Here is a 13,157-nt window from a genome sequence, read left to right as displayed (position 1 = left end):
GGAACTATGACAACATATTATAACGACGTAAGCGTTAGTGTGGTTTGGTATTTATGTAGATGGATAACAATGAATATACACTCTAAGTTGCTTTAACGATGAATATATTCTGGTGAAGAATCAATTGAGAGTGTAATGATAGTATTAATAGTTATATTTATTTGACTCAATAATACATTTGCATCAATACATGGTTCGGCAACATTATAAAATGTAAGCAAAAAAGGTCGAAATTCTGAATCATGATTCTTCAGCTGGTGGAACCTCAGTGAGATCTAGTCCCTCTTCGGGCAAGTCTGAAGTAAATTGTCCCAGGATCCCATCACCGCTGAGAGTCAACCCACTCTGCGAATCAAAATGGAATACTGAGTGACAGCTTCATGAAATGCTCTTCTATCGTATGTATGGATATGGATGTTATAGGAAGCAGAAATATGTTCGTATCTCGCTTCAGGTAAGTCTGATGTAGCAAATTCCATTTTTATGCAAATGCACTATGATATTCCTTTCCTTGTCTAGTAAGACCCATTTTTAAATTATTTTATTCTTGTCATTTCAGAAACCCAATAATCTTCAGACTTTGCTTTGCTATGTTTTTCGATATTAGTCCCACTTCAATCATTCTCTGTTTCTACCTTTTTACCAGATTCAGAATTTTTAAGAAATAAGTAATCCATAAATACCTCAGGCTGGAACCTAAGCATGTCAGCACGAGCCATAGCTTCTGCCTGGGCTATTCTCTGTCTGAATGTTTGAGCCATCTCCTCAGCCTATATAACAAAAGAAGTTCAGAATTATGTGAGTGACTTCCCCTTCAAAAATGGGTTGAAATAGATTTAAAACATGCAACACAAATCGAAGGAAAAAGTTTTAGAAATTAGTGTACGCGCGTAACTTAATTCTAGAGTTGGTTGAAAATTGTCTTCCTTTTAACAATGTGAAATCTCCAACAACCCCTTAGGTTGAATGGGTGAACGTAATTTCAAGTGTAAAATTTGCATGTCTGAGTGAGCATCTTCTAATGATCCAATAATGGCCGAATAGTTTAGAGTACAGTTTTACTCCTATTGCTAAGACAAGCATATGCTCATGTAATTCTGTATCTGTAACCTCAGTTACAGGTAGTTAGATCTTTTTCTGCTCTTTCTATGACACTACAGTATAAGCTACTGAGTCTACGGGTTCATTTTACGGAATATTTTCACATTAGAGTTTCTCTCAATTTCAACAAATAACAGATGGTCAAATAGGTCTACAAAATTACTAAGATAAATTTTGATACTACTTTAGAATTTGCATTTAGGCTTAACTCAATCTCAAAATCTAACTAATAGAGTAAGGGTTATCTACTCGTGTGTGTGTGGGTGTGTAGAAATGATCTCCAACAACTGAAATAAACAAAGAAACCTCTTTTTTAAGCTTCCTATATCATGTCAAACTGTGGCATTAGATAGCTTAAAGTGGAAATGAATGGAGTTTTTAATTTAAGCATTTGAAATTACAAATTATAATTTACTTATGTAATGAGTAAAAGATTGAAGAAGCTTCTTGTTCATAACATACCTTCTCAAAGACAACCTTTGGATTGCGGATCATGTCTCCAGGCGTGGGCTCTAACTTCTTAGTGGAAAGACTTACTCGACCTCTCTCACGGTCATGACTTAAGATCATCACCTAAACAAATTGTAAAACTATTATGTCCAATCCAGACAAAAATCTACCCTACTCGCTATAGTTTTACCTTTAATATGTCGCCAGGTTGAAGAACAGTTGAGATATCAGTTACACGGTCATGACTGATCTGACTAACGTGAAGGAGGCCATTAATTCCACCAATGTCAATGAAGGCACCATATGGCTTCAGGCTTTGAACAGAGCCAGTAACCACTGAACCAATTCCTAGCTGTGCCTGGTTGCCAGCTATGGCCTTGCGATTACTCAGGACAAGTCTAGATTGTTCCTCATCCACCTCCACAAACTTAAGAGGAAGCTCCTTTTCAAGAAGCTCTTCTATATTTGAGTTCTGAGAAGATAATAAGCAAAATGAGAAGAATTTCAGCTGCTTCATAAACGTATACAAAATAATAACCCAGGGCCTTAGAAGCTAAATAAAAGACAGAAATGAAAACGAGAAGTTTCATTCTCTAGTCTGCAAAATCATATAATTTATAACTTGTAGAAACAAACAAGTTTTGAAGAAAACTGCATGACTCAATTTCAACTTCAATGAGAATATAGGAAGTTATTTTTTTACTTTCTACATAGAATGTTATTAAATGTTGTGCACTCATTCATTGATAAGATATTTTTGAATGGTTACATGTCATATAGAGCAAGTTTAAACCAAGTCAAGATTCTCCATTGGTTTTGGAGTGTTGTAGTCTGCTGAACATTACATTAAAAACATTAAAAGTACAGTGCTTTAAAACAAAATTTCATATATTTTAAAATATCCGTGTCTATTGGTTAATTATACAGAGGAACAACGTAGAAAAACTCAAGAGAGAATCCAAATTAGTGAATCCGTAAATGTGAATATAGCTCAAGTCAAGAGCTAACCGTTGACAATTGTGACAATGGAACAAACCCTCTAAGCCCTTCCACCTCAGCCACCACTCCTCCTTTGTTCACCCCCACAATCTGTCAATACAATAATCTTATCAAAACAACCTCATTTGAGGAGTAATAGGAAAGGAGTAACTGAAGCCAAAACAATTCGGTAACAGGAGAAACCCACCTTACCCTTGACAGCAGCATCTTCTGCCTGAAGCTGCCTGCAACGTTCCCATGCAAGATCATACTGAATCGACCTTAAACTCAAGATCAAGCTATCGTCCGATTGATTCTCACCAATGATCAAAAACTCCTCTCTCAACCCAGCAACTATGCCCGCCTCTTCCACGTGCTTAACCTTGCGGATGCTCGCTTCCTGCAGCGGCAAATACGCCGAGGACTTTGCAGTGATGTCAACAACTGCTCCATTGTTATCCGTGTAGAACACAGTACCTTTAACCTGATCATTAAAAAGATGATCTTTCATACTTTGCCGACGACCCAATTGAGAATTGAATTGAAAAGAAGAAGAAGAAGAAGAAGAAGGAGTGCGAGAGTGACCTTGGAGCCAACTTCAGAATCAAAGTCGTACTTGTCGAGAGCAGCAGTAAAATCTTCAAGGGTGAAGGAGACCCCTTCCATGGGAGCAGTGCGGCATCTCTCGTAGGCTTCTTCGAAGAGCTTCTTCAGCTTCACTCTCTCTTTGTTCTGTGCATTGGCCAGTGCCACTGAGTTGACTATGGAGGTTGAAAAGCGCTTTTGGTTGTGGCGATGTTGGGTGAAAAGAGAGGGTTTTGAGAGAGGAGAAGAAGAGAGTGGAGAGCATTTGAGAGCAGTGAATTGAAGAGCAAGAGAAGCCATTTGTGTGGTGCCATTGCCACGGATAATGTCTCATTCTTATTTCCTCTCACTATGACAAACAGGATAACGTTTAAGATCCAACTGCATCTTAATTGCTTTTTCTCATCTTTTCATTATTACACCAAAACTATTTTTCACTCTTCTTTATCATTAATCAATATTTTTACATCACATTACGTATGCAAATGTTTACAAGTTACCAACTAAGAGAAACATAAAGCAGAAAAAAAAAACATTTTTATTCCCAGATAATATGCTGAGAATAAATGCATGCTTAATTCAATAAATAAATATACTGATAAAGTTATAAAATAATAGGCTCTACAAATTATTTTATTACTTTAATCTAGTATATATATAGAGAGAGAGAGAGTTTGAGTTGAAACTAAATAATATTAAAATAAGCAATTGAGTAAATAAATATATTAACATGTATATAAAATAATAATAATAATAATAACACTAGAGTATTTTTTTATAATATTAATATAAAATAATAGACTTAATGATAACAAAAATACTTAGATACACTCCTTGTCTTGAGTGAAACGAATCAAACAAATATATTAAGAAAACTCAAATAATGTATCTGTGCAAATTATCTAGACAGTAAAAATTCAGACAAAGAAACAAATTAATTGAATACACTAATACAGATATAAAAAAATATATTTAAAATGATATTGGTATAAAAAGTAGGTTTTATGTAAGGGCAAATATATTTACACATCTCATTGTAAGTGATAATAAATAAATAAGCATGTTAAAATAATTAATAATGAAATATTGTCTGTGGTTATTCAAACAACAAAAATACCGTGAAAATATTATCTATAAAAAATGTTGTATTAAGTTTTGCAGAGAAGGTAACAATTTTAAGTATTTAACTGTTACAATTTTTATAATTACCCATATTTTGATAATTATATCATAGAGATAATTGATTATTTTGTGTTTTACGTATATATTTTAAGTTGTGAAAGAACAAATAAGTGCTTATTCTAAGATAAGTTATTATATTATATTTATGTTAATTTTTTAGTTTTTGAACCAATAATTATACATACATGGTGTAGGAAGACATTTTTCATAAAAAAAACATCAAAATGGTGAAGAGAAAATTTGGAGTAAGAAACCACAACCGTAAATATGGTCATTTATCAAAATATTTTTGTTTTTACTTTTTAATTATTGTAATTTAAGTGTTTGTATTTTTCATACATTGTTGCATCAAATTAGACATTATCTTTTTTTCTTTTTAAATAACAATATAAATTAATGTTATTATTGTATAAATTTGTATTAGTCATTACATTGCAACTCTAAGTTGTCTTCAATTTAACATATTTATGGTTCATAAGAAAGAAAGTACAATGATTACGATGTGATATAATTGTCGACTTCAACATATTTAAGAGAACAACATGCTTAAGAGAAGGGAAAATAAATGAATAGTTAAATTTCTTCATTTTCTATTTCTCTCTCGTGAGAGAAGATTTGGAATGAGATTAATATTTGTTCTAAGTTTTTTTTTTATTAAAATATGTTATTTTAATTTATTTGTTTTAATAATTTTTTTTATAAAATAAATATAACTTATCTTATTATAATTTTAAATTACTTTAAAAAAATTTAATTTAATATTTTTTTTTCATTAAATTTAATTTTTAATTTATTATATCAATAAAATTATTTATAAACTTTATTTATAAATTTACTATTTTTTTATCTCTAAATCCCTTTAAGTAAACATTGCAAACTTCATAATATAATTTATTCTAATTTATCATTTCTCTCAAATAATCTTCACAAATCTTATTTAAAATTTAAAAGTTATTTGATGAAATAAAGCATCACAAGTTATACGGCAATTTTTTTAAACGAGTATTTTACTTTTGTTTTTTTTTACAATATTTTTGTAATCTAAACGATATGATTTTTTCCACTACTTTATATTTCTTTATCATTTTTTTTCACTCCTTAGTCGAAAATACTTAACATATTCAAATTTGGAAGATGCAACGTCAAAGATGAAATGAAGCAACTCCTTTTCTTTTTAATATAACATTATTTTTATTAAGATTTTAATGAGGTGTCGCTTTGTTATTGGATGTGTCCAACACATCACATTTAGGTTAGTGTCCATCCACATGCCCAAACACCAGACAACGTCGTACAATAGCTGTAGAGTAGCAGTGAAGAAATGGGAAGGGTGGTGCTGCAATGGAGGAATTTGAGTGTCACCCATCTTCCCACTGTCTCTCTCTCTAACTTCAAACCACCATTTCAATGGTCAGTACTTTCTCTCTCTCTCTCTCTTCCGTTCTCTGGATCTTGTGCTTTTCTACACTTTTGTGGAGGAAAATAAAATATAAAAGTGGAGGCTTTACAACAAAATTACTTATGTCCCATAAGATTTGAATTAAACGCTGACCATACAATTATGATATTCTGGATTGTTGTTTCAATTCTACTGCTCAGAACTTGAATACATGTTGCAGTGACCATTACATGCATTAAACATTTTTTAGCACAGTCAAGTAGCTCTACAGTTTAAGATTCAGGAAAACAATGAGTAGTTTTTTAACTTATTAACACCGGTCATTTAGATGCAGAAATCACGAAAAAGAAATTTTAGTCCTTGAAGTTAGCAACTGAGTCATTTAGTCCATGATGTTAAGTATCTATCTACTTGGTCTCTATGCTTGGCTACTGCTATAGTCATTTTGGTCCTTGACTTTGGTACACATCGAGCATTTGATTCCTAATGTAGGGACCTTGTCGGTTGATGAGTGTTAAATTTAGCATCAGTTTGTCAATGTTAACACTTTCAGGAACTAAAGTAATTGATTATGTAATCGTATGGACTAGTGACCGGACCGGTGAAACCAATTTCAGGGCTTAATTAATTGTCAATTCTGAGAGTCAGGGACTTGGTTTTCTTATTATAACATCAAGGTCTAAATTGAATAGAGCTTATGATTTCAGGGACTAATTGTATGCAATACTCATTAAAGATTATTTTTTAGAAAAAATAGTGAAAGTGGATTGTTAAAGCATGTCAGTTAATATTCAATAACCTCAACTTTATTTACTTCCTTCATTTTCACTCTATTGTGTTAACTCGAACACCAAATTGCAAATCATGTGCTCGTGCTCGTAATGGATTTTCAGTATTTCAATAGGTTACTATGATGCCCGTCAGCTCATATATACCATGCCTTATTATGGTATGGAATTTTTTCCCTATGTGGATGTGAAAAACCTAGATGTGCTCCTTCATCATCAGTTCCAAAAAGGCATAAAAGGAGGCTGACGAGAGTTAATTCATATAATTGGATTTCGGATTAGATCATGTCAATTGTATTCTGTCAAGTTGCTTTTATTATTTTTTTACCGAATAGGTGGTGCAACTCTAGTCCTTTATTTTGTAGTGAAAGTTCTATAATTTATCTGCATGCAGAAAAAAGCTATATTTAGTTCAAGGTTTACCGAAAATGAGGAAGTGGTATGGAGGCCTGTTGATAATAGCTTTGGGTATGATGTTGTTTTTCCTCTACAACCTGAAAGGAATTCAGCCAGAGAAGCAGTCAACAAAACAATCAGCATACAATTTCTTTAATAACCATACACCAGATGATTCTATCAAACAAAGCAGTAATATTCCAGTAAACTCTTCCAAGATGGAACAAAAAAGGGTACCGAAACCAACAAAAAGGCCATATTTGGTACATATTGCAGGGCTTGATGATCTGTATGGCATGAAAAATTTATCCAAAGGAGTGATGAATTCTGTGCTTGTTTGGGATTCCTTACGTACTGTGCTGTCAAGGTCAGATGCTTTGGATGAAACAGCTCAAGGAATTAAAGAGGCTTCTGTAGCATGGAAAGAGTTGCTGTCCACCATTGAAAAGGACAAAGCTTCCAAGGTTAATGGCCCAGAAAACCAAAACTGCCCATTCTCTGTGGCTTCACCTGGTAAGGCTGAACTAGATAATGAAATCACTCTTGATCTCCCTTGTGGTCTGGTGGTAGATTCTTCTATTACACTGATTGGAATCCCCAATGGACAAAACGGAAGTTTCCAGATTGACCTTGCTGGGCAAGAGCTAGAAGCGGAGCCAAATCCTCCAGTTATCTTGCATTATAATGTGAGTCTTCCTGGAGAAAACATGACAGAGGAACCATATATTGTTCAAAATACATGGACTAGTGATTTAGGGTGGGGAAAAGAAGAAAGGTGTCCTGCACATGGCTCTACCAACATCCAAGAAGGTATATTAAGTAAATTTTTCATTTCTAATCATGAATTTTTTTTGTTAAAAGTGATGAGCAGTTATAGATCTTTAATTGTTAAACTAGTCTATTCTGCACACTACAATGGATTAAAAGCACTTTTTAACTAGAAATATCTTCCTTTTCTTATAGAGGATGTAAAATTGTAAATTTATATTGTAACTAGGATGATGTCTTGTTTGAATATCATTTTCCCTCTTCAATAGGCTATAGCTGCAGTGCAGCACCTCATCTCATGCTTAGGCGGCTAAGTTTGTAAGATTAATCATATAATAATTAATAACAAAAAGCTCTTTTGTTATGTGTTATTATGGACCCTTTATTATTCTTGAGTGCAGTTGTTTAAGAGGGAGGCTTGCTGTAACTTCTAAATTATCTAACTGGATGTTGTAGTTGATGGACTTGTTCCCTGCAATGTGCAAGCAGTCAGAAGTAACACCAAAGGGAATGGAAATTTGGCTCAACCTGCTAGTATACCTTCTAATATTTCCTCAGAAAGTGCACATAGAAATGCTATTTTCCCCTTTGCTGAGGGTAATCCTTTCACTTCCACGTTGTGGGTTGGTTCAGAGGGATTTCATATGACTGTGAATGGAAGGCATGAAACATCTTTTGCATATAGGGAGGTATGGGAAGAGAAATACTGCTAAAAACAAAAGCTTTTAATAAACTAGTCATTTTAACCTTGTACAGGTTTTATGAATGCAGAAGCTTGAACCATGGTTAGTCAGCAGTGTTAAAGTAGCAGGCAGTTTAAGTCTCTTATCAATCCTGGCTAAAGGTTTACCTGTTACTGAAGATACTGATATAGTTATTGATGTTGAGAATCTGAAGGCACCTTCTATCCCCAGAAAAAGGCTTATTTTGTTAATTGGAGTGTTCTCTACTGGAAACAACTTTGAGCGTCGCATGGCCCTGAGGAGGTCTTGGATGCAATATGAAGCTGTACGTTCTGGAGAAGTTGCTGTCCGATTTTTCATTGGGCTTGTAAGCAATGCATTTTAAACTTGTTCAAGTGAAACTATACATTAGTATAAATCTTCTTCTAGTTTATGCACTAATTCTGCCTCAGAATTTTGTTAAAGCTCTGCTTTCCTGGTTATTTTTGCACTTATCTTTGTTTGAAAGAAATATGGATGAAATTGGCTGGCTTATAAAGAAATTGAAGTGTAATAATTTACGGACCATTGTTATAGGTGTAATCAGCCAATGGTTCTTAAGTCAAGTGCTTGGTTTTGTTTTATGATTGCTTAAATCAATTTGTAAAATAGTTTAGTACAACGGAGCATGGGAGTGCTAGTGCCATATTCATGAAGGAATATACTCAAGAAGTTGCATTATGTAGGATGACTGTATGAAGTGGTTGGGATATTACCTGAATTGCTGAAGTTGTATTCATTATTAAAATGAATAATTTAATTTATTTTAGTTTTTAGCACAAGAAAACGGTAGTTGAAAGCTGAAACCAAAGCGGCTGATTGATCTCTAGAACTCTAACCCACGAAATTCTGTATCTTGAGTCCATCAAGCATTCTAAATTTGTTTTAAACTGTTTTTCTCTTCAAATAATTGTTGGGTAACATTTTATTTGATTTTATTGCAGCACAAGAACAATAGGGTTAATTTTGAGTTATGGACTGAAGCTCAAGCATACGGGGATATTCAATTAATGCCTTTTGTAGATTACTATAGTTTGATTTCTTTGAAGACAATTGCAATTTGCATTATGGGGGTAAGTTTTTTAAGATATTATTCACAAAATATATTGGGATTGCTATTGTTTATCTCGATTCAAATTATTGAGTCAACCGCTTACACATTGACTTTAAAGACAATTTTCAATTAATGCCTTTTCTAAATTATCAAGATAGAGTGGTGTGGAAGTATATATACACATTTTTTTTTTTGTGAGGTATGAAGTTATACACTTAATTGCACTTTTGATTCTTCAAATGTTGTAATTACACAATTGGTCTCTTTCAATTTTTTTATTAAATACTTAACAAAGTTTGCCCACATAGCATTGGTTGCTGAAATGTTACTTGATACATTTGGTAGTTTAAATTACACTTTTTTGTAAGGGATCAAAAGTGTAATTAAGACACACCTAGACGTGTTGGGCAACATGTTAGCTGTCATATCTCATTGAGTATGACATTGACATCAACAAATTATGTTAAAAATTTAACTAAATATTGAAAGAGGGACCAAAATTACACAATTGCGATAAAGGAGGGATCCAATTTATGCAATTGAAATTAGGAAAGCCGAAATTGTACAATTGCAATACTTGAAGGACCAAAGTGCAATTAAGCCAAGTTTCTAATAGTTCTTTGCACTGACAAATATTATACAATATATAAAGAAAAAAAAAATAGCAAAACATAGAAACATTTTTCAAGTCATATTGTTTTATTCCTTGTTGTACTTGCTTTTCGTAACACAGCAATGTACTTTCAGTTCTGAATAGTGTTAATTAGGAGAAAAAAAATTGGTATCACTTCTATTATGATTACTGTATGAAAATATCTTAGACATGTGTATACACTATACATCGTACACGCACTTTAGTTAACCTCTAACTTAAGAGCTCTTCAAGAGTTAATTATTCCTGTAACTATGGTTAACTGATACCTTACTAATATAAATACATACACGTGCCTTATTAGGCTCACAGTTTCATTATTACTGTATTTGGCTGTAGTTGGCCCAATGGTCAACTTATTTCAGTCATGTTAAACTAGTTGCATCTCATATGGTGCCATGGTATACCTGTAGTTTTGCTTGAATTGCACATCTGTGCCTTACACATGTTCTTTAGGGAAAATGTACTCTTGGACCTAATCTATATACGAAAATTTATGGAGACTGATTTGCCTTAAAGAATATTATTTACCATTCTATGTTTTTGTTGAAATTACAAGGTTTAGGCATAGACTATAGAGGAAGGGAAAGGAGTACTCGTAATAAATTACTTCTAGTGTGATTTATTTGCGGTTAAAAGAATGACATGACATTCACATTTCAACTTACTCTCCATTAATGCATAATGCAGGGTGGTACTGCGGTATTGCTCTTATCTACAATGTTAAAATTACAGGCTTTAGGTATAAAAAGAAAATAGGAATAATCAAAAAAAGTAAACTTATATTGAAAGTGTTGTGAAAGATGTCATACAAAATAAAAAATAAAAAAATAAAACTAATTACTACTCCTAAGAGATCATGTAAGACACTTTGTATTATGGAGATCCAATAATGATATTCTGAGTTATTCTTTCTAACAACCTTTATTTCTGTGACAGTGTCATTTTTTATCTAAGCAAGGGTTTTTGTAACTTTATCTGTTTATCAAATCAAGAAGTTGCTTGTAACTATTTTCAAGACCTTAAAATGATTTCAATAATTGAGCAATTGTTGTATATCTATCAAATATATCATTTAAAAGTTGTGTAGGTATCCGGTTCTCTCTCTTTAGTTTTTATGCCTTTACTTCATACAGGGTATTTAATGTGCTCTTATTTTTAAAATTGCAGACAAAAATCATCCCTTCTAAGTACATCATGAAAACAGATGATGATGCCTTTGTAAGGATTGATGAAGTGCTTTCCAGCCTTAAAGAAAAGCCATCCAAAGGCCTCTTATACGGTCTCATATCTTCTAAATCATCTCCTCAGAGGGATGAAGGCAGCAAGTGGTACATCAGTGAGGAGGTATTCATGCCTCTATGATGCTATTAATTAATTACATTAGCATTTTCCCCTCCCCACCCAAATTTATTCATATTATTAATTATTATAATTTTAGGAATGGCCACATGATACATACCCACTATGGGCACATGGTCCTGGTTATGTTATCTCTCGAGACATAGCAAAATTCGTTGTCAATGGCCATCAAGAAAGAAAACTCAAGGTAAAAATTTCTTCGTTCCTATTACAAGATGGGGCGATTAAAGATGTGCTTCTTTTAGAGTCTTTTGGATATTTCAAGGATATGTTTTTTAATAATTATTTTTTATCGATATATTTCAAAATAGTTAATTTTAAAAACAAATAAAGTTGATTGTAAAACAAAAGTTTACTGTAAGTCACCTCAGACTACTGGACCATTTTCTTTTTCTCTCAACCATGATAAGAGAATGAGGAAAACAAAATGTTAAACCAATATAAAATTAACAAAGATAAATGAAAATGTCAGGAGAAGAAAGGAAAACTATAAAAAAAATTACGAAAAACTTTAAAAAACGTGTAACAGTAGAATGAGAAACTAAAAGAAAATACATAGAGGATATACCAATTAAAAGATCTCATAATAAAAAATTGAAGAAAAGGAATATGATGATGATACACATGATAAGTTGCGCGGACTCTTAATCTTCACTTCCATCCCATGTCAAAACATTAAATTCAAGTGGAACTTAAATAGGCATAAGTAAACCAGTATTATCTTAAACTACATACAGTGTATTATTAAAAAAGTTTAATTTTTATCATTGTATTTCTTCTATGTTCGCCCTGCCATATATGTCTTTATTGAACAACAATTTTTATTATTTATTTTGAATCTCTTTTAAAGAAGGATTACATTTATTTGATTTCCTTTTTTGATATTTCGTAGCTCTTTAAATTAGAAGATGTTGCCATGGGCATATGGATTGAACAGTTCGCAAATGGTGGTAAAGAAGTGCGTTATATGAATGATGAGAGGTTTTACAATGCTGGATGTGAATCAAATTATGTACTTGCCCATTATCAAAGCCCAAGGATGGTGCTATGCCTTTGGGAGAAATTGCAGAAAGAACGCCAGCCAGTATGCTGTGAGTAGATATCTGTTTTTTTAGTTGTAACCAATGATTCTAAGGTTTGAGCTTTTCTAAATGTTTAGGTCATATGTAAGTTACCACTAATCATCTTATATGTATGTTGTATCCTATTGTTCATTGATTTATTCATTCATTACAATCATTTCAGCAGAAACAATTGTTTTGCTTCAAAATACATGTAATATAATTCCTGCTAACTCGTGGCATTTTGATTCTGAACAATGAACATTGAAATTCTTGATCACTGAAAACATAGGATGAAAACATCGTGTTGTACTAACTTGTAGGCTCATCTATGTTTTTGGTCCTTCAAAATATTTCTTTTCCATTTAATCTCCCATTTTTGAAGAGTTATAATTTAGACTTGTATTTTTGTTCATTTCCCTTGCTGTCCCTTTTGTTAGCTTTGTTCCGGAAGTGCTATTTTCTGGTCCCTCTATAAACTTTACCATTTGGTCCTTGTAAATGACCCAAGTTTGTCATTTGGTACTTTATATTTTTCGAGCTGCATAAGTACTTAATGAAAAAACAAATGGAAACCTAATAGTGGGATCACATTGGAACTGGATAAAGATAGGACTAAATAACTTTTTACAACTGGACGACAAAATAAGAAAACCTTA

At 32.6% G+C, this 13,157-nt stretch overlaps 2 protein-coding genes across 2 annotated transcripts; one reads left to right on the top strand and one right to left on the bottom strand.

The window, feature by feature from the left end:
- Positions 1-87: 87 nt before the first annotated feature.
- LOC114175341 (small ribosomal subunit protein bS1c) lies at positions 88-3,434 on the bottom strand. Its single transcript, XM_028060119.2, has 7 exons — positions 3,115-3,434; positions 2,738-3,013; positions 2,560-2,640; positions 1,742-2,023; positions 1,564-1,674; positions 684-770; positions 88-345 (listed from the first exon to the last, which is right to left on the bottom strand). The coding sequence occupies exons 1-7, from the start codon at positions 3,412-3,414 to the stop codon at positions 241-243; spliced, it is 1,242 nt and encodes a 413-aa protein (XP_027915920.1). The 5' UTR covers positions 3,415-3,434; the 3' UTR covers positions 88-240.
- Positions 3,435-5,543: 2,109 nt separating this feature from the next.
- LOC114179832 (Galactosyltransferase family protein) lies at positions 5,544-12,731 on the top strand. The gene is made up of 8 exons (XM_028066301.2): positions 5,544-5,706; positions 6,878-7,689; positions 8,104-8,336; positions 8,419-8,697; positions 9,314-9,442; positions 11,246-11,422; positions 11,517-11,624; positions 12,330-12,731. Exons 2-8 carry the CDS (start codon positions 6,912-6,914, stop codon positions 12,534-12,536), a joined length of 1,911 nt encoding a protein of 636 aa, XP_027922102.1. The 5' UTR covers positions 5,544-5,706; positions 6,878-6,911; the 3' UTR covers positions 12,537-12,731.
- Positions 12,732-13,157: the final 426 nt, after the last annotated feature.

The sequence above is a fragment of the Vigna unguiculata genome, chromosome 3 (genome assembly GCF_037176805.1).
Source record: "Vigna unguiculata cultivar grain cowpea cultivar isolate G323 ecotype 2 chromosome 3, ASM3717680v1, whole genome shotgun sequence".
Taxonomy (NCBI): Eukaryota; Viridiplantae; Streptophyta; class Magnoliopsida; order Fabales; family Fabaceae; genus Vigna; species Vigna unguiculata.
This window is presented reverse-complemented; position numbering and strand designations above follow the sequence as displayed.